A 22,797-nucleotide genomic window follows, 5' to 3' on the forward strand; every position below is an offset into this window, starting at 1 on the left:
CGGAGAAATCTTCTACAATCCCATGGATTGCATATCATTAGTAGGTTTATTGTTACACTCGTTTGCTTGTTTTTTATTTGATGGTTTGCCTTCATTTTCTTGTATTTGTCCCTGTCTTGGAGCATAACCTCTTTGCCATCCTTTTGATTGGCTGGCTTGTATTCCTCAGCTGCTCACATTTAGGGAACTACTTTTTTCTTTTTCAATCAGGACTCCATGAGAGTGGGTGTGTTTTTTTTTCTTCTTTTTTCTCTTGGTTATTAAGAAAATCTCATTAATACAGTACATGATTGAACAACACATTGAAGAATAGCATCATAAAGTTACAAGTCACCATAAGTCAGTAGCTTTCAGGGTATATCTCTCACCAAGCTTTCCTGCCTGCGCATTTCAATTTCTAACTCAATGTGTGTGTTTTCTAGCTAAGTCCCTCGTGTACTGCTCCTCAAATCTCCCAACACCTTACAGCTTGAGTGTAAAAGCAGAGCAATGGGGTTGTTTTGCTGGGGTATGGCTGAAGAGCAGAAATGAAGGTTTGTTTTAGCCTTTTCTCCTGCATTCCAGGCAATGCATGAAAGCACACAAAGGCTTGAATGGTCTGGGGGACGCGCCATCTGCTGCACTCACTCAGGTGGCCTCTAGCTTCTGGGGGCCCATAAATCTGCTCCCTGAGCTACTGCTAAAGACCAAATGGCAGAATCCTGTGGAAAGTAAATTAGGCCTTGCCAAGTATTTCCTTTTACAGTCAAACACTACTTTATTCTTTTTACATTCACTTCAGAGTTTACGGAGTGAAAAGTATTTAAAAACCTAAACCATGCCATTTATAAAGATTGAAAACATTAAATTTAATGTAGTCTTGAGATACCATAAAATATGTGTTTGCTTTTCGTCCACTATTTTGAAATTGTTTTTCTCTTTCCTTTTAAAACAATACTTTACAGACAAGCATTGGCAAATCCAAGATCTCAGCAATCGCTTATGATATGGGCAACCTATTGGCACTGCCAATGCTTATTGTCACACTAATGCTGCCATATTGGCTTTGTGAGTGCTGGGGAAAAAGTAGTAAAAAATGGTTGCTTTTTTTTATAGAATTATCATATATTGGTTTTGACAAAAGTCTTATGATCGAGTGAACTTTTCAGGAGAAAAACAGTGTCTAGCATTCCAATACGGGCACTTCCTAATACATGAATGATACACCAAATAGCCAATGGCATAAGGTGATAGGTTGATCTTCCTCTGAGCGGAGCCAACGCCCACTCAATGCTTTTTTTTAGAGTTGGTAAATGTCTGTCTTGCAGACAAGTGCACTATCAAGCTAGATATAAAAATGCAACCCAAAGAAACAGCAGGGCTAACTAATAGGTTCAAGCGTGCCTCTTCGCCAAACTTGGAATTCTGAGAGAAATAACCAGGATGGTATATCCATCCCAGACTCGCGGCCATGCTACTTTACGGCCTTGCTATTTTTTTTTTAGCCAAACGCAGGGTCGCAATGCACTGGGGCAGGAGGCAGGCCCCAACGGCCAAAGCCTGGCTTTAAAGATGTGACTTATGGTCACGAACAACTGGAACTCTTGCCAATACGTTCTCGTCCTAAAGATATTTGGGAACCCTTCATTGCTTTTCTCCGGCAGAGAAACACTGAATCACCCGACATTGCGGAATCCTCGATGAGGATTGGAGCCACCGACCCTGATTAAAGTCCTTATGATTTTGTATCACACACCCTAGGTTTTTCTACCCACATGCAATGTAATAGGAGACTAAGATTTCTAGTCTGCCATCTGTCTGGGCCATGATGGATCTTGACTGTATTGTTACTGATGGCTTGCCCATGATTGATGTGGAACGTGCAATTAGTGCTTTATTCGTCCGCACTTTTGTACTGCATGACTGTTGAAATCGAAATGTATTACTTATATGTGTAAGTTCCAACAAAAATCAATAAAAAAATACAAAAAAAACATGGTTTTAGATTCATTGGCACAGTCAGGAGGAAACACAAAGGAGCAGAAAAGAGGCAGGAAAGTGAGATTACTAGCACTGTACTAGGAACCAATTAAATAGGCCTGGGCGGTGAATTTCGCTCCGTTCGCTGAGTTTTCTGCAATCCGCAGAGTGCAGAAAACTCTGCTTTGCGATGTTCAGTGGAGTTTCTTCCCCGCTCGCTATCGCGAACGGTAAGTTCACGATCGCAAACAATAAGTTCGGAAGCGGGGCTGCCGCAGGAAAACCATCACAAACTGCAGTTCGCACTGCACTCCGCCACTCGCTGAACTTCGCAGGGTTTTTTTGTAACTATGCGGAGTTCCGCATATCAAAACTCCGCAAACTATCCACAGGCCTACAATTAAATCATCAAAAACGAGAAGCAAACTTTGAAAGCACCTCAAGTGGCAGCATAGGAGCTCACAGGAAGTTTTTTGTCTACTCAGCACAAACCTACAACTAGAAACCAACAGTGGCCATCTGGCACCCGGCCACACAACAACAGGAATTGCCTGACAGGGAGAACAAATAGTGCCCAGTTGGCACAGTAAACATAAAGCACCGAGCTGGGGTAGGGTTGCCACCTGTCCAAAAGAAAAATACCAGCCATATGTTGTAGGTTTGAGAGTGCAAAGGCCCGGACATGATACTAAATAAGAGTAGAAATTAAATCAATTGTATTGATTTGTAACATTAGTTTTATGTCTTTGTGTACTTTAATAATTAGTCATGAATCATTAACGCAGCTTTAGAATATATTAAACAGTATTTCATTTTATATTTGATGTTTTACGCATGTACAGATAAGGGCTAAAAATACCGTCTTCAGGTGATTTCTCCTATTTTTGTACCGGCAGAAACATTAAAATAACGGTGTTGCTGGTAGAACACTGGCCAGGTGGCAACCCTAGACCCAGCTAATGATCAGTACTTTCTGGAGCTTCTAATGGAGCACAAAAATTTGGATAAGAATGTACAAGACAAGCAAAGGAGATTCAACAAATTGCAAGCCCAGAACCAGGTCCACAGGGGAGCAGAGCCCAGCTCAGGCACCAGAGGGCCTTGGAGAAACTCATCAGTTCAGACAGAGATGTGGGACCAGCCCACTTAAGTAGTACCTAAGTTAGCAGCAGTCGTTTCCATCCCCAAGACACTATGAATGAGCAGCCAGTAAGTGGATCCACCACATTTTGAAGATCTGAGACAGCTCAGGAGAAACCCAGGGTATCCTCATAAATGTACTTTCATATGTACAGCAGGTTGGGTCTGGCATGTTCCTTTGTACCTGGCCCTGGGGGTTGCAGCAGATTGTGAGGAGCAGGAGTGAAAGAGTGGTAGTGGTTGTGATGCAATAGCTACTGCAGCAGCAGTGGTGGTGATGGTGAGTAGCGGTGGCTGCCTTGAGATTTCCTGAATTGGAAGAACTTGTCTTCGGTCGGAGGTAATTCCACAGAGAGGAACCTTGAGCATGAACTGGTCAGCTGCTAGTGCTTAATATGAGCTAGTGGTTTCTGGTGCTCAGCACCAGCACTTAATTGTCAACAGTGGCACTTATGATAGTTTACCACATGGTGGCGCTGTTTCTCTCAATTATAGATGAGCACAACAACAGTTGTTTGGTAATTCAATATACCTTAAAATGACTATTACCTGCCTCCAAAGCCATTCTAATAGCTTTGGAGAGCTGATAAAATCTGAACTGTCACACTTGGAGTACTGTGATGGTTAGTAGTTGTGTTGGTACTGGCTCTGGCAGCGCTAGCAGGGGTAATAGCTAGATCAAGCTGCAGTGGCCTCCTGAGAATGATGCAGGCACTTATTTTTTCAAAAATAAAGCACTGTCAGCTGCCCAAGGACTTGTATCTTGCGGAGTGAAATATATGCGTCTAATTAGTAAACTAGGCAACAGCTACGGGGCACTTGGCATCAGACTCAACCCTGGCACGTTGTTAAGCCATTCCGCATCCCAAGGTGGCCATGAGTAGTGGCTACCCGAGCCAGCAACTTCTTCCTAACTAAATTGTCTGTTCCCACAAAGCTTTTAACCAATTTGTCTGCATTCTTTTGCTTCCAATTCACCTAATAAAATAAATGTTTTATTTACAGTAAAGAAAAACAGACTGTCTCTGCTTCTGTGCTTGAGTGTGCGCCAAAGACCCCTTAGATTTATTGCCATTTTACTGTGCACTAAAAAAGACACCCCCCCTCCGCCAATTCCGGCAGAATGGAGCCTTCCACTGGCTCATCGTGACCACATAGTCTGGGTCTCCCCCTCCACTGTCTTAGAGAGCTCCATGGAGTGCAAATGCTCTCAGGCACATTGTGCTCAGCAGACATTGCCACTAGAATGCAGGTGAGGCCAGTGGCGGCTGGTATCAGGGCAGAGTGGCAAAGCGAGGGTGGAGACGGAAGAAAAATGAATAAAATAAAACCACTTACCTCCTCTCGCCGCATTGCCGGCTTGGCGCTCTTCTGCTGCTGCCCTGTACAGGTTCCCAGTCTCCCCTGCTGCCAATCCTGACACTGCTCTCGTGTTTGAAAGCCGCATCAGTATTGGCCTGAGCGCTGTGAATTTGCGCTCCCAGGGAGAGTGGAAAACTGTGCCTTCTGTCTCCAACCCGCAAAGCAGCTGGGTTGGAGACCGCTTCAGTGAGAATGTCGGTTTGGCCGTTCAGAGACAGTTGGCCAAACCATCATGCGCACCGATAACAGTACTGCCCACCACTCCTCCTCCAGCTATCATCGTCTGCCTGGCCCCAAGACTCGTTCGTGCTAAAAATAAAACGATAATAAACCCTTATTATTGTCATTCTATTTTTCATGATTTCCGGCTGCTGGCAGCGGGGCGATGCTCCTTCGCCATAGCAGAGGAACCGCCGCTGGTGCGCACCCTCGGGAGCGGTATCCATCTGTGTGCTCGTGGAGCTCTGTTCACCTGCATGAGGCCCATTCTGATGCCACACACTATCTAACTCCGAGAGGCACAGCCCATGGAGTCATGGCTGCTTCAGGGTGCCACGTCCCGTGTCGCCCTTGCTCACTTCCTCCTGCATGTGTGGCGCTGTGTTAATCTCTGGCACACAATATACATATATAGAGAGACAGGCATGCCCACACACACACCAACTGTGTTCATGGTATATGTGATGTAACATATGGTAGGTAGAAGGGTAATGTGTTCTCTCAATTGTGTATGTGGTAAACACATAGGGGCACATTAGGATGGCGGGTGGACATCCCGACTTGAAAAGGGACCGCCCGCCATAAGGGTGGAGGTCCCATGGGGGCCATTAGGATGCACCCGCCACAGTGGCGGGTGCATCCCTTATATTTATCATTGCGGCCGGCGGTGCTTAAAGCACCGCCATCCGCAATGCTAAAAATTCACTTCATGCATTTCAATGCAGAACGTGACAGGTGCCTGCCAAGTTGTACATTGAGATGCACCCCCCATGTGCAACCCCCCCCCCTCCCCAGAATCCCTGGAGGCCCGCAACAGGCCCCTGCAAGCGATTCACGCATGCCTTTCCGTGGTGGCAACGCCACCACAGAAAAGCATGTGTCCGCCCCATCATATTATGGATGGCGGTGTCCAGCAGACACCGCCACCATATTCAACTCTTTTCCGCCCTGTCGACGTGTCGACCGGGCGGAAAAGCAGTGGACGGTCTTTCCGTCCGCCGTGTGGTCCCCCCGCCATAGTAATCTGGCAGGGGGAAATGGGTGGCGGGCGGGGACGGATGTCGGGCGGATCGCCACAGCCATGCGGATGCTGGCGATCCGCCAGAGATCCTAATGACCCCCTTAGTATGTGCAGTGTGAATGTTAAGCAGCGCACACAGTGTTCCTGGAGCACTGCTGGTTTATGTGCAGTATTCAGATAGCCTCATGATTGTCTCTTCCCCGGTCTTCACTGTGCGAAGAACATTTTTCTTGTACTCATTGACAGGCTTGTCTCCTCACACATCCTCCACCTAGTGACCTATCGGGCATGAATTTTATTATGTGTTTGGATGGCATTACATACAATGTAGGCCTTGAAGTTTGCAGAGAGTGTGGCCTAACGGCTAGAGCGGTCGACCTCGGAGCTGGAGAACTGGGTTTGAGTTTCGGTAGGGACGCTCAAAATCATGTGATTCTGGACAAATCCCTCAATCTCCCCGTGCCTAACAAAAATGAATGTGTCCGTCTGTAACCAACTGGTGCTCATGTAAAGCGCTCTGATACCCTCTGGTCTAGATCGTGCTATATAAAACTCACCCCTGCCCCCCCTCCCCCGCAATGGTTACTGGTCATAAATTGTATGTATTGGGGTGCATGCTATTGATGTAGAGACCAAAAGAAAGTCCTCTTTATACTAAAACGGGCCCCTCTGCTTTTATATGTGCTCGATTGTGACCTAATGTTCTGTTACTTAAGTTAGGAAGTCAGTCCAGGCTTTTTTCCGCTTCCTGCATCGTCTGCCATTGCATGGTTGCTGGTGATCTGTTTCACTAGTGTATACGTCCCTGCAAAGTTTTGTATCGGAGGAAGTGAAGAGATAGGGCCGCAGTTTATTTAGTGCATAAAAGCTGCACATGGGCATTGCTGAACATCCTCTGTAGGAGATGGAGGAGCCGAGTGGGACAGACCCATCCTTGCTCCAAGGACCTCCATGTGTTGAAATAAATAAATACATAAATAAAGGAATAAAAGATACCAGGGAGGGGGTGAGGGGTTGACCAGGTACCTGGGAGATGGGTCTCCAAATTTAGACCCAATGGCATAAAGGTACACAGGGGCTTTACTGGACTCCGCATAGATATCCGAAGTAAACCACGCCGAAAAGCAGATCATTATATAACATAGATAGGGTTTACGTTAATTGGTTGCCAATGTGTGATGTAATATTATTTGGGGTGTTTTTAGAATTCACCCTTTTTGTCTGCTTTTTTTCTGCTGAGTTTCCTTCTCTTATTATTTTTATGAGATAGCTCATAATAAATATTGGTTTATTATAAAGTACCGATACTAGTGTATGTCTTCTGATTTTGGAGTTGTAGAGGGCTTTGCATTTTCACCTGTGGATATGAGGTTGCATTGATTTGTAACATGACTTTTCTGTCTTTGTTTACTTTCGTTATTAGTCATGGATCATTAACGCAGCTCTAGAACACACTTAACAGTTCTTCTATTTATATTTGCTGTTTGACGTATGTACAGATAAGGGCAAAAAATACCAGCTTTAGGTGATTTCCCTTATTTTTGTACAGGGAGAGACATTAAAATACTGGTGATGCTGATAGAAAACTGGCCGTATGGTAATGGTCAGTTCTTTATGGAGCTGCTAATAGAGTACAACAATTTGGATGAGAATTTACAAGACAAGCAAAGGAGACTCAACAAATCGCAAGCCCAGAACCAGGTCCGCAGGGGAGCACAGCGCAGCTCAGGCACCCGAGGGTCTTGGAGAAACTCATCAGTGCAGAGAGAGACGTGGGACCCACCCACTGAGTGCTGGAACCCCACCCACATGAGAATAACCCAGTGGGAGAGGAGAGAGATACCAACCACTTTTTCTTTTTTTCTGCTAAAAGATGAGTTTCCTTTAGGGTTTAGAAAACCTACCGAGTATGCCCCCAGTAATTTCTGGAACATCACACTCCGCCTCTTCCACTACCCCCTCCATTTATTGGCCAAAGTCCTAAACTTTCCCTCGTGTACCTTGAATCCAATTTCACACCCACTTCCACCTGTACACTCACAGTGAACCACAAGTCACCATTATTAATCCATTCACACCTTCTCCCTTACCCTGCACCCATGGCCGCCCTCTTGAATAACGAACCCAGCCTCATCGCCCTCCTTTCCAGTATGCACTTTCAAAGATTCAGGTCTTTTCCCATCGTAGGACCTTCCACTGTAATGCCTTTCCCCAAAAACACAGAAACACGCCCCCCTCGCTTAAGCTAGAAGTAATCTCATCCCAGTGACAAAGTAATTCTATATTCCATTCCCTCATTTTTTGTATCACTCTACCACCATATGCAAGTCAGTCTTGATTGTGTCCCAAAGGGGCAGCCTAGCTCATTCTCCAGGGCCACATCCTCTATGAATGAGATCACAAGCACCCCGACTTGTTTCGGGGTGCTTGGCCCCAACAGAGAGGCGCCTCTTGAGTTTCATGGGCCAGTGACATAAAGACACCACATCTGGGTGGCTGTCATTGAGAACAATATATAATCACATGCTGATGAAGATCTAGGAAAAATCCTCCCGTGCCATCGGGTCATGAAAATTAGCCAATGCTGAAATAATTTCGTGCCCAAAACATAACCCTTGCACCCAGCTATAATGTTACCAAAGTTCTCTGTGGTGTGTTTTCCAGCAATCCACATACCCCAGAGGATTCCTGAAAAAATGAATGTGCTGGGGCGTTTCCTAAACTGAGAAAGCGTCTTCCCCAAACTAAACTTCTCTCTAGATACGGAAGGTTTTCTTCCAGAAAGAGCAAAGAGACTCCTCAAATGAGCTCAGCCGAGCACGCATTCCCCTGCGGTTTCTTGTACCCGGCAGTTCCAGGCAGGTCCGTTCCTAGAAGAAAGCGCACACCAGGGACCCTTCACAGCCATTTACCTGGTATTCCCGTCTGTTCCATCCTTGAACTCATGTTGCTGCCAGTTTCCCTTCAGGCGTTTTGGCGCACAGTGCCTGCTATGATTAAAAATATAGGGTTGGGGTTTATTTGGAGATAGAAATCAGTGTTGTTACAGACAGCTTACCTGGGTCATTATATATAATCACAAACCAACATTCACAAGTAACAAATAGCACATTGTTCTTCCTAGTCACATAACAGGGTATAGGTGTAACTGGAAACGTTATCCATGCTGTTTTATTCAGTCTTCCAAAAACCATTTGGCTTGTAATTCTAAAATTTAGAAGAGCCCGCATTGGTGCAATAGCTTTTCTGGTCCCCAGGTAGTGGAATGCTCTTTCATTATCTGTTTTGCCCATTAATTCTCTTTCAGTGTTCAGATAATTGATGAAAACCTGAACCAGTTATCTGTCGCGTACAGGAGTAAACAAAGAGCAGGAGTTGCCTCACCCAGGACTAAGAAACCAGTGTGTTGAATGTAGGCTTTGTAAAAAATGCTTAAAATATTAACCATTAATTCACAATATCTCTGTTATAGATGCATGTAAACCTTTCAGTGCCAAGCGAGTGCTCTGATTGGTTGGATGTCACATTGTCATAGTTGAAAAAGTGGCCCAATGTTGACGCCACAATATTGACTCCTGAAATACCATGAAAGTGAGTGTAGATTTTCTGTTATTAACTCCACTGTGATGCTATTTTGGGAGTAGATCTTATGGTCGATATTTTAACTCTGATAATCTGGTTGACCCCCGTTCTGACCTCACATTGGCCCTACAATAGTAGGGACCTCATTGGAAGTTAAGAGCCCAAATCTGGTGGCAACAAAAATTTAAAAATGAGTGTTTACCAGGGTATTTGGTGCTTCTCAAAGGTTTTGTTCTGTGTCGCTGTAGTAAAATCAGGAACCATATCAGGGACATGAGTGCGTAATAAAGGCCCCTGCAGCCCCCACGGTGCGGAGGGGCCCCAGGGTTCCTTGTTTGGAGAGGGCCCTCTCACCCTCTAAGCCATGACATTGCATGCCTTGCAGAATGCGTGCAACGGCTAGGCCACGGAAATAACCATTCAGGGGCCCCATTGAACGCAAGACCAATGAATATCTGCAATCTGAGAGGCTCCAGGGTCCCTCATCGCATTTTTCAGGAGGGCCCCATCATTTTGTTTTACGCCAATAGTGTGTAACGAGCACTTCGGTGTACCATCGAGAGTCCTTTTAAGACAGTCGTATGCTCACAATCACGCAGACTCACACCAGACTGTAGTTACATCAACGGCGTATTGAAATTACACCTCATTGCGACAATTCAAAAACAAAATCATATCCTTCCTGCCACTGTCTGTTTATATATTCAACATTCTAACAATTAATACTTTCAAGTGCTTAGTGAATCTTTTACAATGGCTTTCTTAATATTATTATTAATCATAATAATAATAAAAGTAACCATTTATTTTGTGCAAATTCCAAACTAAGTACTTGAAATGTGTGGAGCTAATTATCTTAAACTTTAAAAGTCAATGCATGAATTTCCTGTTAGCTTCTAACTCCTTATTCAGTGTCATAGAATTGTAATAACTTTTCGCACAATCGTACTTTCTATGGCATATATCTTGAAACTGAAAATATAGAATCCTAGAGGGTTCCAAGCCTTGGCTACAGCTTCCTACCTGTGCATGCGTTCCAGCTGCAGCAGAGGGCTTCTCCTCTTATTAACACCATAAAAAAGAGGAGAGCGGGTGATCTTAGGGGGCGTGAGCCCGGTCATGTTTTCGAACAGAAAGGAATTTAATGTTTGAGAAACATCCCATAGTGGTTTTATGTAGGGTTAGGCTAAGGTCCAAAGCAACCCAACATCTCCATTTTTAGAGGCTAAAATGAAAGATGTTAGTTGTTTTCTAACATACTGTAAATCTATTTAAATCTGTACATCTATTTACATTAACTATCTCTAGGCATAAACCACTGGAATTTATTTTTGGGTATCAAGTTAAAAGGTTTGATTCACAAGTTCAAATCTAAATTGAAAAAGTCCTAATGTAAAACTCTGAGGGAGTCATTTACATTTAACACCCGACGCATTGCTAAATCTTTGATTTCTTTTAATAGAGTGCCTCAGTGTCTCGTTAGTGTCGCGGTGGTATTGATTGCTTGTGGTAAACCGTCAATGCTGAAGATGGCCATCTTTAACGCTGCATGTCTTCAATACTAGTTGTTATCAGAGTAACCTTTGATAAACAAAATTGTTGAAAGCCTTTAATTAGGCTGGTAATCTCCAGGCTTTTTTTTTGTGAACATTACATCCTGGAATAAATGCATGAAATATGCTATCATGGTTCATCTAAATATTATCCCTTAGAGTTTTTACAGTGCTGTTTTAAAAACACTAAAAATAACATTCAGTATCCGTTTCAAGGAGCTTGCCAAGCCTGCTGACCCCTCTGCGGGGACATATCTGGGCTTCCAAGAAGCAGAAACAAGGGTTTCCCTGGCACAGCAGTGGCTGCGGCACATCACTGAAAAAGTGATTGGCGAAACAAGTATAAGAGTGGGACATTACGCAACACTCACCATGGGCACCCTCAACAACTGTAATTGGTGAGCTGCACGTGAGGGGGTAGATTGCGCCACATGGACCACTATGAGCCATATGGAGCGCAGAATCATACATGATCACATGGACCACCCCTCTTCGTATCCCCACACCCATTCCACACCTGGCTTCCAAGACCAGATGTCCATTTGCAAATGGTATGTTGACCTGCCCACTTTTAGAATGTCACAAAAAGGACCCTTTCTGCCTCTTCGCCACCAGTCCTATGTCTGCAGGGTCAGTTTTCTACACCCACAAGGACTTACTGTCTAAGTAAAGAGAAAAGAAGATATAAACAGGGTGGCAGACTAGGAGGGAGAAATAGTGTTGGTGAAAAATAAAGCGGGAAGTAATAAAGGGCGTAAAAGGAAGGGCGAGGTAAAGGAAGCCTGAAATTGATACTAGATATGTGAGGAAAAGGAGGAATTAAATGAGAAAACACGTTTTAAGAAACAGAAGAAAAAGAACCAAGAGGCATTGCTCAGTGCTAAAAGGTGAACTAAGACAGGTAGGTACATAAGAGGAAGAACATACGGGCACTCTGGGCTCTGTGCGGAGACAGCGGGAGTCATCCGAGGTTATCACTGTGCAGATTCCAGATCTGTGGCCTGGCACTGCTTTGCTCCAATGCTGGTGGACTACAGAGCACCGGCACCCGAGCAAGGCAGTGCCAGGCACTTGAAGAAGTGCCAGGCTGCGGCACTTCAGCATGTTACCTTGTAAGCTCTTCGTATGGTGCTTTTTTTATCTGCAAACAAATGTTTTGAAGTGTGAATATCGATTCTGATCCGTCTTTTACCACCCACTTATGCTGCTGTCTTATCTAACGTGTCATCTCTGCCCCCTGAAAGCTCCACCTTTTCTGATTTATTTTGTGTCGCTGAAGCCTGAACTCGTTCTGTTGCTTTTCTATCCCTAAAGTTGACACCTGTGCCCCCTCTGTGTTTTGTTCCCCCTGCAGCTCCCGCCCTTTTAGATTATGTATTTTGCTGCAGATACACGTATTCCTAGGTTTTCTTTTCTTGCCATACAGTGGGCACCGGTGCTGATGCTGTCTTTTCTGTCCCCTGCAGGTGGCCTGATGGAAAGCGAAAGCGAAAGAACAGCCAATGTTTGCTGAAGAACAGCATGTCAGGTAAACAACCTCTTTGTTTACAGCAGAGCCTCATTCGCCTTAGTCCATCGCCATAGTGGGTCCGTACTGCTTACAGGACGCGGCGCACCTGTGGAGAGCATGCATATTCATCAATACCTCCTTACAGGACACATGCAAAAACCACAGTTGATGGACAGAATGCAGAACAATGTCTTACATGCACCCCAGTACAGAGATCTGGGTCTAAATCCATCGTTTTTTGCACTCCACACCACCCCAGTTCAGACATGGCCATATGCAAATCAGTCTGACCCTGTGCCTCATGGGAACAGTCCAGCCCGAACTGCCAAGCCATGCCTTCCCTGGACAGGAAACAAGCTTCCGAGGACCGGTTTCTGGCATTCCAGCCGTCTTCAGCCCAGCTTGCTTGAATTCAGTGGTGTGGAGAGCATGGGACTCACGTCTGAGCATACCCATCCCACTCGGGGTGACAATTGCAAAAACCACAGTTGATGGACAGAATGCAGAACAATGTCATACATTCACCCCAGTACATAGATCTGGGTCTAAATCCATCGTTTTTTGCACTCCACACCACCCCAGTTCAGACATGGCCATATGCAAATCAGTCTGACCCTGTGTCTCATGGGAACAGTCCAGCCCGAACTGCCAAGCCATGCCTTCCCTGGACCGGAAACAAGCTTCCGAGGACCGGTTTCTGGCATTCCAGCCGTCTTTAGCCCAGCACACGCACACCCATAGGAGCCGCACATATTCAGCACTGCCTCATTACAGGGCACAGCCCACCTGTAGGAGTCACGCATATTCAGCACTGCCTCCTTACAGGACGCGGCACACCCGTATGTGTCACGCATATTCAGCAATGCCTCCTTACAGGACACGGCACACCCGTAGGAGTCGCGCATATTGATGGCTACCTCCTTACAGGACGCGGCACACCCATAGAAGTCACTCATATTCAGCACTGCCTCATTACAGGACCTGGCACACCCGTAGGAGCCACTCATATTCAGCACTACCTCCATAAAGGGTGCGGCACACCCGTAGGAGTCACGCACATTCAGCACTTTCTCCTTACAGGACGTGGCACACCCGTAGGAGTCACGCATGTTCAGCACTGCTTCCTTACGGGACGCGGCACACCCGTAGAAGTTACGCATATTCAGCACAACCTTCTTAATGTAGGCGGCACACCTGTAGGAGTCACACATATTCAGCACTGCCTCCGTACAAGACGTGGCACACCCGTAGGAGTCACGCATATTCAGCATTGCCTCCGTACAGGACGCCACACACCCGTAGGAGTCCAGCATATTCAGCACTGCCTCCATAAAGGGTGTGGCACACCTGTAGGAGTCCAGCATATTCAGCACTGCCTCCATAAAGGGTGCGGCACACCCGTAGGAGTCACTCATATTCAGCAATGCCTCCTTACAGGACGCGGCACAACCGTAGGAGTCACGCATATTCAGCACTGCCTCCGTTCAGGACGCGCCACACCCGTAAGAGTCCAGCATATTCGCACTGCCTCAGTACAGGACGCGGCACACCGGTAGGAGTCACACATATTCAGCACTGCCTCCATGCAGGACGCGGCACACCGTAGTAGTCACGCATATTTAGCACTGCCTCCTTACAGGACGCGGCACATCAGTAGGAGTCATTCATATTCAGCACTGCCTCCGTACAGGACACACGGCACAACCATAGTAGTCACGCATATTCAGCACTCCCTCCACAAAGGACGCGGCACACCCGTAGGTGTCACGTATATTCAGCACTGCCTCCATAAAGGGTGCAGCACACCCGTAGGAGTCGCGTATATTTTCCGCACTGCCTCCATAAAGACGCAGCACACCTGTAAGAGTCATGCATATTCAGCACAGCCTCCTTACAGGACACTGCATACCTGTAGGAGTCACACATATTGAGCACTGCCTCCTTATAGGACATGGCACATCCGCAGGAGTTAAGCATTTTCATCACTGCATCCTTACATGACCCCACGTCACCTACAGTGCCCACACACAGCCACCATTCCAACTCCTCATTTTCATCACTGCCTCCTTATAGGACGGGCACAAGGCTTAAAAAAATAAGGGGGGGGACTGACCTAGTTTGGCAGTATGCAAGTGACATCACGGCGCATGACCTCCCGGCACACGACATCACAGCGCATGCCATACGCACCACAACATCACACTTGGCATCACAGGAATTGACATCATAGAAAGTGGCATCCCAAGCCATGACTTTACAGGAAGTGGCATCACAAGAAGGGTCATCAGATCTAAAGCCCTCACATATATGTTTAGCAGGTCTATCATGTGTACGTTTGAGCGCATTGCGAGGATAATAGCACAGTGAGCTATGGAAGATGATATGTGACTTCTGCACCATGCAATCCCCCAGTTTTATGTAAAACATCATGTACATTCATTTACAAACTTATATAATTTATTGTACATGTAATATGCCGTGTTGGTGTAAAGTGCTCTGACACCCTGCATTGGAATGAGTAGGGCTATACAAGAAAAAATTATGTGTAGTAAGCTCTAAATAAATGCAATTTGCTTCGTGTAAACACTGGGAAAGACCAACGCATCTGACATTCTTACAGTGCATGCATATCTCCTAAACAAGGACTGAACAAAGCGAAAAGCTGCCTCTGTTAAGTATGTGTGATGTGCTAACAAGGTGTGAGCCTTTGTTTTCCCTCCGCTTCATTTGCATCAGGTGTGAGGCTCCTGACTGCTCCCAGCCAAGAAACTCGAACAAATGGAGGCCTTGTGAACTCTCAACTTCGGCCTTCGTTATGGGCCCAGTAGGAGTCTTAAATAAGAAAGCCCCTTCCTGTCCCTGCCTGCACGTTGTTGCTTGTTGCAGAAGGAAAGCAGACAACGTACAGGCGTTGCTGAAAGTGTCCCTGTGTTTGGAAATTACACCGGGACGAGTTCAGCACAATATTCAGTGGGGCCCAAATTCTTGGCATGATGGTCGGCGATCACCCTGTGAAAAAAGTGGGTGGATGCCATCCACCTGCGTGTATCCCGACTCGTGCCCTGCTTACAGGGATACCAAGTCGCTTGCAGTGCCCACACCCAGCCAAGATTCTCCCTGCGCATATTGAGCACTGCCTCCTTACAGGGTACCACGCCACCCATAGTGACTACTCCCAGTCACGCTTCTCACATTTCATACTGAGCACTGCCTCTTTACAGGGCACGGGACACATGTAGGAGTCACGCATATTCAGCACTGCCTCCTTACAGGGCATGGCACACCTGTAGGAGTCACGCATATTCAGCAGTGTGCTCCTTACAGGACAGGGCACACCTACAGGGGTCACACATATTGAACAGTGCGCTCCTTCCAGGACAAGGCACACCTTTAGGGATCACGCTTATTCAACACTGCCTCCTTACAGGACGTGGCACACGCACACCCATAGGAGCCGCACATATTCAGCACTGCCTCATTACAGAGCACAGCCCACCTGTAGGAGTCACGCTTATTCAGCACTGCCTCCATACAGGACGCGGCACACCCGTGTGTGTCACGCATATTCAGCACTGCCTCCTTACAGGACACAACACACCTTTAGGAGTCACGCATATTCCGCACTGCCTCCTTACAGGACACGACACACCTGTAGGAGTCACGCATATTCAGCACTGTGCTCCTTACAGGAGTAGTCTCAGAATGCCAAGGTTATTACTGCACCTCTGTAGGTATAATGTGGTCTCACTGAACCTTCCTCAAAAGGCAGAATTCACCCTCATGCGCTATCCTTAGATGGCATAACGTTCTCTCACTGCAGCACCCTCGGAAGGCATAATGTACCCTCGCTGCACCATCCTCAGAGGGCATGTTGTTGTCTCATTCCACTATCCTCAGAAGACATAATGTACTCTCCTTGCACCATCCTCAGAAGTCATAAGGTGTTATCACTGTACTATCCTCAGAAGACATAAGGTGTTATCACTGCACCGTCCTCAGAATGCATAAAAGTGATCTTACTATGCCATTCTCAGAAAGCATAAGGTGCTCTCACTGAACCGCCATCCGAACGCATTAGGCACCATCCTCAGAAGGCATAAAGTACCCTCACTGCTCCATCCTCAAAAGGCACAATATGGCGCCTAACCTCGGTTTCAGAGGGGGTCCCACGGGCATCGAGGGCACCAGTTTACAGGGGTTGCGCATTACTTGCCGCAGTCAAAGGGCGCTACGTCATGACTCTGTTCTGTATTATTCATGGTCCCGGGCACCAATTCACATCCGAGTCCTTCATTACTCACCACGTGGCCTCCCGCTTTAGTCCGACTGACAAAGATGGGGGAGGAATGGGGGGGGGGGGGGGAGAGGCGGGAGGTCGGAGGCTACACAAACAAGGCTTTTTTATTTTTTGGTTAGTGGTATTTATTTCTGTACACCTCAAAATGTATCTAAGAGTAAATGTGCCATTGATGTCTGTAGGTTTTCAGTAGCGTAAGAAGTCAAACACCGAGTCATACACTGAAAATGTCAGCAGTGAAGTGCAGGCGCGTATGCAAATGGCTGAGGCTCATTAGGGATTCTCGTCAATATTAATGACTTCATTCTGCCAGTGAGCAGAACCAGTGACCTGACAGACAGGGCTGACAGCTTTGAGCGTCTTTCAAATTGAGTCATAACTTCTGCAGTTATCAGTTTTAATACATAATTACGAACGGGGAAACAGGCTGTTTTCTGCCTGTATATCCATATGAATTCAGTAAAAATAGAGAACGGGGAACTTTAAATACAACACAGCTGGGTGTGTGGGGAGAGTCTGTTGTAATGAAAATTTTTCTAACTAACACAAAAAAGAATTTTCAATTCTATTAAGGACACGGAGGCGAGAATTATGCTTCTCAATCTTTACTGAACAAACAGCAGCAAAGGGTTAAACTTTAAACAGCATACTCCGGAAGGACAACCCCCACCAGGTCTGCACCAATCAGTACACTGTATCAGCAATAAATGTCTATGACATTGTCTTCACTTCCTCTTTCTTTGCAATGTCTATAAACTGTAACAGGACGGAACCCAAACTTGACGTCGAAGCGCATCAGCGACCATCCTCTTCGAAACGTAGAAGGCTGGTCCAAAGCCTCGGCAGAACAGCTCACACTCCAGGATTGTTTTCCTTGGTCGCCTGAAACAAGAAACATAGCCATAACACCCATGTCATACTAAAAGTAACAGTCAAAAGTAGAGAAATCGGGTGGGAAAAATAAGAATTCAAACATTAGCATCGAAATATGCAATCAAATATCAGTATAACAATTACAAAAACATGTAATATATAAAATAGTTCATCCTGGGTGGGATAATTCTCGCCTCCGTGTCCTTAATAGAATTGAAAATTCTTTGTCGCGTTAGCTAGAACATTTTTCATTTTAGATCAGTCCACGGAGGCTCAAATTATGCTAGTTTAAAATTGCTCCTCTACAACAGACACAATATCCACAATAGATTTGTGGTAAAAGCTCTTAAAAGTGGACTCAGAGGACCAGTCCGCCGCAGTCATAATATCTTGTAACCTGGACCCCATGACAAGGGCTGTTGAGGCCATGGACCCTCCCACAGAATGAGCACCAAAAATGGAGGAATCAATTCCCGCTTGCGTCAACAACCAGGTAATCCACCTGGCCAGAGTAGCGGAAGAGACTGGTCGGAAAGGTCTCTGAAGCGATATCAACAGTTGACCTACCACATCATTTCTGAACACTCTGGTACAATCCTAATAGACCTTCAAGCATTGCACAACACGCAGTTTACTATGGTGAAGAAAGGCAGGATAAGTAATGCATTTAGAATTAGTCTTAGTACGACGGGAAAGTGTGAAAGAAACTCCAGACGGAGTAAACACTCTACCTGCTAAATCCAGAGCACATACGTCCTACACACGTCTGCATGAAATAAGGCATAATAAAAGTGTCAATTTGGCAGACAATTGTTTGCGCGACAGTCCTTCATTAGCTGGCCATGTTTTCAAGTACCTCAGAACTATGGAAACATCCCATAACGTCTGATATCTAGGTTGAGGTGGATTCACCAACTTGATACCGCGCAATACCTTACAGACCAGGGGGTGTTCCCCTACAGGTCTACCATCCACGTGAGGATATCCCGCTGAAATGGCCGATCTAAAATTGTTTACTGTCCTATAGGCCATGCCAGATTTTGCCAATTCGGACAAAAAATTCACAATCACAGAGATACCTGATCCCAAGGGATCACTCTGCCGTTCACCACACCAACGCACCCATCGACGCCAAGCGGACTCGTATCATTTGTGCGTGGAAGGTGCCCAAGACTGGGAGAGAAAAAAGAGAGTGTCTTGTGAAACTCCTGGCACTTGCCAGAGTCGCCGAAAAGTCTCCACGCCATGAGAGGTAATTGACCTTGCAGGACTAAGGGATGAAGAAGGCCCACTGGATCCGTCAACAACTCTGGGAATGACCTGATCGGAACCGAAGGGGCACACGATAAGCTCATTGCCACCGGAAACCACGCTTGAGCTTCCCAACATGGGGATACGAGGATTATTTCCGCCCCCTGCCTGCGTGTCTGAGCAAACAACCTCGGAATTATGACAAAGGGTGGAAAGGCATATAGAATGCCCGTCGTCCACGATTTAAGCAATGCGTCCGAGCTGATCGCTAACGGATCCGGACGCCAACTGTAATACAGGGGAAGTTGTCTGTTGACTCGGGGAGTAAACAGATCTAGTGCACACGTCCCCATTTGGAGTTCAGTGCTTGAAACACACTGGGATGAAGTCTCCAATCGCTGGAGTCCCTCAGAAATCTGGAATTCCAATCTGCTACCACATTCGACGAGCCTGGAATGTATTCAGCCGTCACTGAAATGTGGTGATCCAGGCAGTAGTGCCAAAAATCCTTGGCAATTTGCGCTAGAAGTCGGGATCTGGTACTGCCCAGGCGATTGATATAACGTACTGCGGACACATTGTCCAGACGCAGAAGAATACAACAACTCACTCGCTGAGGAGACAGAGTTCGAATCGCAAATGACCCTGCCAATAGTTCCAGGCAGTTGATATGGAGTTGCAACTCCTCTTGGGACCACCGACCCCTGGTCTCCAGTGTCCCACAACGAGCACCCCAGCCCCCCGGCTGGCGTCGGACTCTATGATGGTATCCAGAGTCGCCACAAAGATAGCCTTGCCATTCCAAGCGTCCATGTGCTCTAACCACCAATTCATTTCTAGGCGAGCTTCCCGTGAGATCGCAATCTGCTCTGCATAATGTAAGCCCCTGCGGAGATGCAGAATCTTCAACCTCTGTAGGGCCCTGAAGTGTAAGGGACCGGGAAAAATCGCCTTAATGGACGCCGCCAACAAACCCACGAGGCGGGCTAACATCCTAAATTATATTGTCGGAGAGGCAAGCGCTCTCCTCAACTCTTTCTTGATCGCTGTTCTCTTCTTGAGAGGCAAAAGCAGCTGAGAGGTCAAGGAATTTACTAGAAAACCTAAAAAGTCGATTACTTGCGACGGTACCATAAGAGATTTGGGAACATTGAGGAGAAATCCTAACTCCAGGAGGAGTTGGATAGTCCAAGACAGATGGAGTTGCACCACCTCAACTGACTGACCCGTGATCAAAATATCGTCCAGATAGATTATGAGTCTGACTCCTCTCTCCCTTAACCACTGAACAACCGGTCTCATGAGTTTCGTGAAACACCATGGAGCGGACGAGAGACCGAAGGGCATAGCCGAAAACTCAAACCACTGACTGCACCATTGAAATTAGAGGAAGCGCCGGTGAGGCGGAAAAATGGCGACCGCTAGATATGCATCTTTTAGATCCAACAAACCATCCAATCCTGGCTTAACAACATGTCTCGCAAGAGATGAATACCTTCCATTTTGAAATTACGGTACACTACTCCCACATTGAACTCCTTCAAGTTCAGAACCAGACGAAAACTGAGATCTTTCTTGGGCACCAAGAAGATCATACTCACAAAACCGTGTGGATGAGGATCCGTCTGCACTATAGCCCCTTTGTTCAGTAACAACTGAACTTCCTTGTTGATGAAACTCATCTCTACAGGGGAAAAACATAGGGGTCTGGGACTCACCAATTGCGTGGGGCTCGTATAAAACTCGATATGAAAAACCCCGAACCGTCTGACGTATCCATGGGTCGGGAGTCAGGGCCTCCCACCTGGGAAGGAACTGCGCAAGACGACCTCCCACCATATGATCCCCGCAATATAAAATGGGTACCTGCATAGGAGGAATCTCCAGACTGGCCTCTGTAGCCTCCACGTTGTCCGCGACCCCTGTCGCCTCTGTTTCGGGTCGGATAGAACTTAGATCTTTGGGAACCTCCTCTGCCCCGTTGTTCTGCACCTCTAGAGGTCTGATTACCACCTCGGCCGGACCCTCGACCTCTGAAACAGCCAGCCCTATTAAAAACACCGGAATGAAAAACACGCTTGATGTTGACCTGTGCCTTATCCAAGGCAGAAAAAGTTGCCACATATTTGCCCATCATTTTGACAAAGTCATCGCCAAACAACATGCCATTGGCCATGGAACCCGGTTCCGTAGTAGCCATCTCAGCCAGCTGGGGGTCTAATTGCATGAGAAAGGATCTTCTTCTCTCTGTGGATAACGCCACATTGGCATTGCCTAGAAAACACATGGCGCGTTGCGCCCATTCCATAATGTCTGAGGAATCCAGAGGGACACCTTTGTCCTTTGCCGTGACAGCGGCATCTGAATTTTTTGTCAGCGGACCAGATATATCTAACAGCTTGTCCTGGCACCCTTTACAGGCCTTATCCAAACCTTTTTTAGGATCTTTGGCGAATTTACGCATGAATGTCGCCATATTAGGGTCTAAATCCGACATATCTGCCACCTTATTCAGCAAAGACGGTCGGGGACATTCGGAACGCACGGTGGCCTTGACCTGGTTCTCAAAACCTTGTTGCAAATTATTTTGCACATAATGCGCCACTTCCACACAGGGAACCCATTCAGTAGACTTAGGGAGAATTAAGTTCTGAGGATTAAAAAGCAGATTCTTTGGTTGCACTTCCTCCTGTGCATCCTAAAACATATGTTTGGTCTTCTTGACCTTATTCCTGGGCTGCACTGATTTATCATCGGAATCTGATGTATCCAGGGTAGCTGGAGAAGACTCTCCTTGCGTATCCCTGCCTGCCAAGGAGCCATGGTCCAAGGGAACACTCTTCGCCGCATTTAACAGGACTTCAGCCAAAGCCTGTGAGGTAGAAGTGTTCTTACCAGAGGACCTAGACTTTCTTTTACCAGAAGATTTTAGGGTCTTCGTTAAGGGAGTCAAGGCCTTGATAAGCGCCTTATTCATTAAACGCCGGACGTGGGTATGCTAGGCTTCCACAGGTTGCTCCTCCAATTCTTCTTCATAAGGCTCCTGATATTCTTCATATTCATTATACTCAACCCTCTTGTCATCCTCCTCGGCGTAATACACCATAATATAGTATAGGAGGTCTGAAGGAGTTTCTAGGTGGGGAGTAACCCAAGGGCAAAAGACCCCTAAAAAAGTATTACTAACAGAAAAATACTTGGGTCCACGTAATGTACAGGAAAAAGAATGGAAAAAGAATGAAAAGGTAATAGTATAAAGGTGGCAGGAGCATGCCCTTATAAACTTCCCTAATGCCAAGCACTCGTCTGGAACGCGCTCCAGTCAGCGTTCACTGTGAGCTGGGGATTTGACAGGCGAAAATTGCAATATGCGCGAAGTGCCGGAGCTTTGTTTTCTGTCACCGGCTCTCCGCGCATGCGCACAAAGAAGAAGGCGGGGCTGAAACACTGCCTGCTCCCCTCGCGCACCTAAGTGCGTAGCTCTGCTCCCTCACCACAGCCCCAAAGAAAAGACCACGACGGAGGGGCACCAAAGCCTCAACTTCCACGGTAGGACAAGAAACAGAATAGAACACTGTAGCGTGCCCGAAAGCAATACCAAATAAATAATGAAATGCGTATATCGCATAACAGGAAGAAGCAAGCCGCTTCTCCCTACAGAAACAACCGCGCAAGCTCGCGAATGTTAAAGGCAGCGCAGCGCGCTATAATCCATACAGAAATTATCAGCAAAACATCATGAAAATACCATAAATAAGCAACATAAGCAAATATATGCGCAAGAAATGAAAAGTCACTTATCTTGCTGCTGCAGCAGCAAAGAAAGAGGAAGTGACGACAACTTCATAGACATTTATTGCTGATACTGTGTACTGATTGGTGCAGACCTGGAGGGGGTTGTCCTTCCGTGGTATGCTGTTTAAAGTTTAACCCTTTGCTGCTGTTTGTTCAGTAAAGATTGAGAAGCATAATTTGAGCCTCCGTGGACTGACATAGAATCTTATTTTCCTGACTGGAAATTAATTTCATT

The 22,797-nt window shown here is 46.4% G+C and overlaps 1 protein-coding gene and 1 pseudogene across 3 annotated transcripts in view; one reads left to right on the top strand and one right to left on the bottom strand.

Annotated features, from left to right (window-relative positions):
- The window catches only part of THRA (thyroid hormone receptor alpha), a 789,997-nt gene that overhangs the window by 653,100 nt on the left and 114,100 nt on the right, over positions 1-22,797 (top strand). For all 3 annotated transcript variants that reach the window (XM_086924372.1, XM_086924374.1, XM_086924373.1), the window contains one exon: positions 12,303-12,364. In XM_086924372.1, coding sequence (XP_086780498.1) covers positions 12,303-12,364 — 62 coding nt within the window. The remainder of the gene's footprint in view (positions 1-12,302; positions 12,365-22,797) is intronic.
- On the bottom strand, positions 20,277-21,873 carry LOC147717577 (uncharacterized; annotated as a pseudogene).

The sequence above is a fragment of the Lissotriton vulgaris genome, chromosome 5 (assembly GCF_964263255.1).
Source record: "Lissotriton vulgaris chromosome 5, aLisVul1.2, whole genome shotgun sequence".
In the NCBI taxonomy this organism is placed as follows: Eukaryota; Metazoa; Chordata; class Amphibia; order Caudata; family Salamandridae; genus Lissotriton; species Lissotriton vulgaris.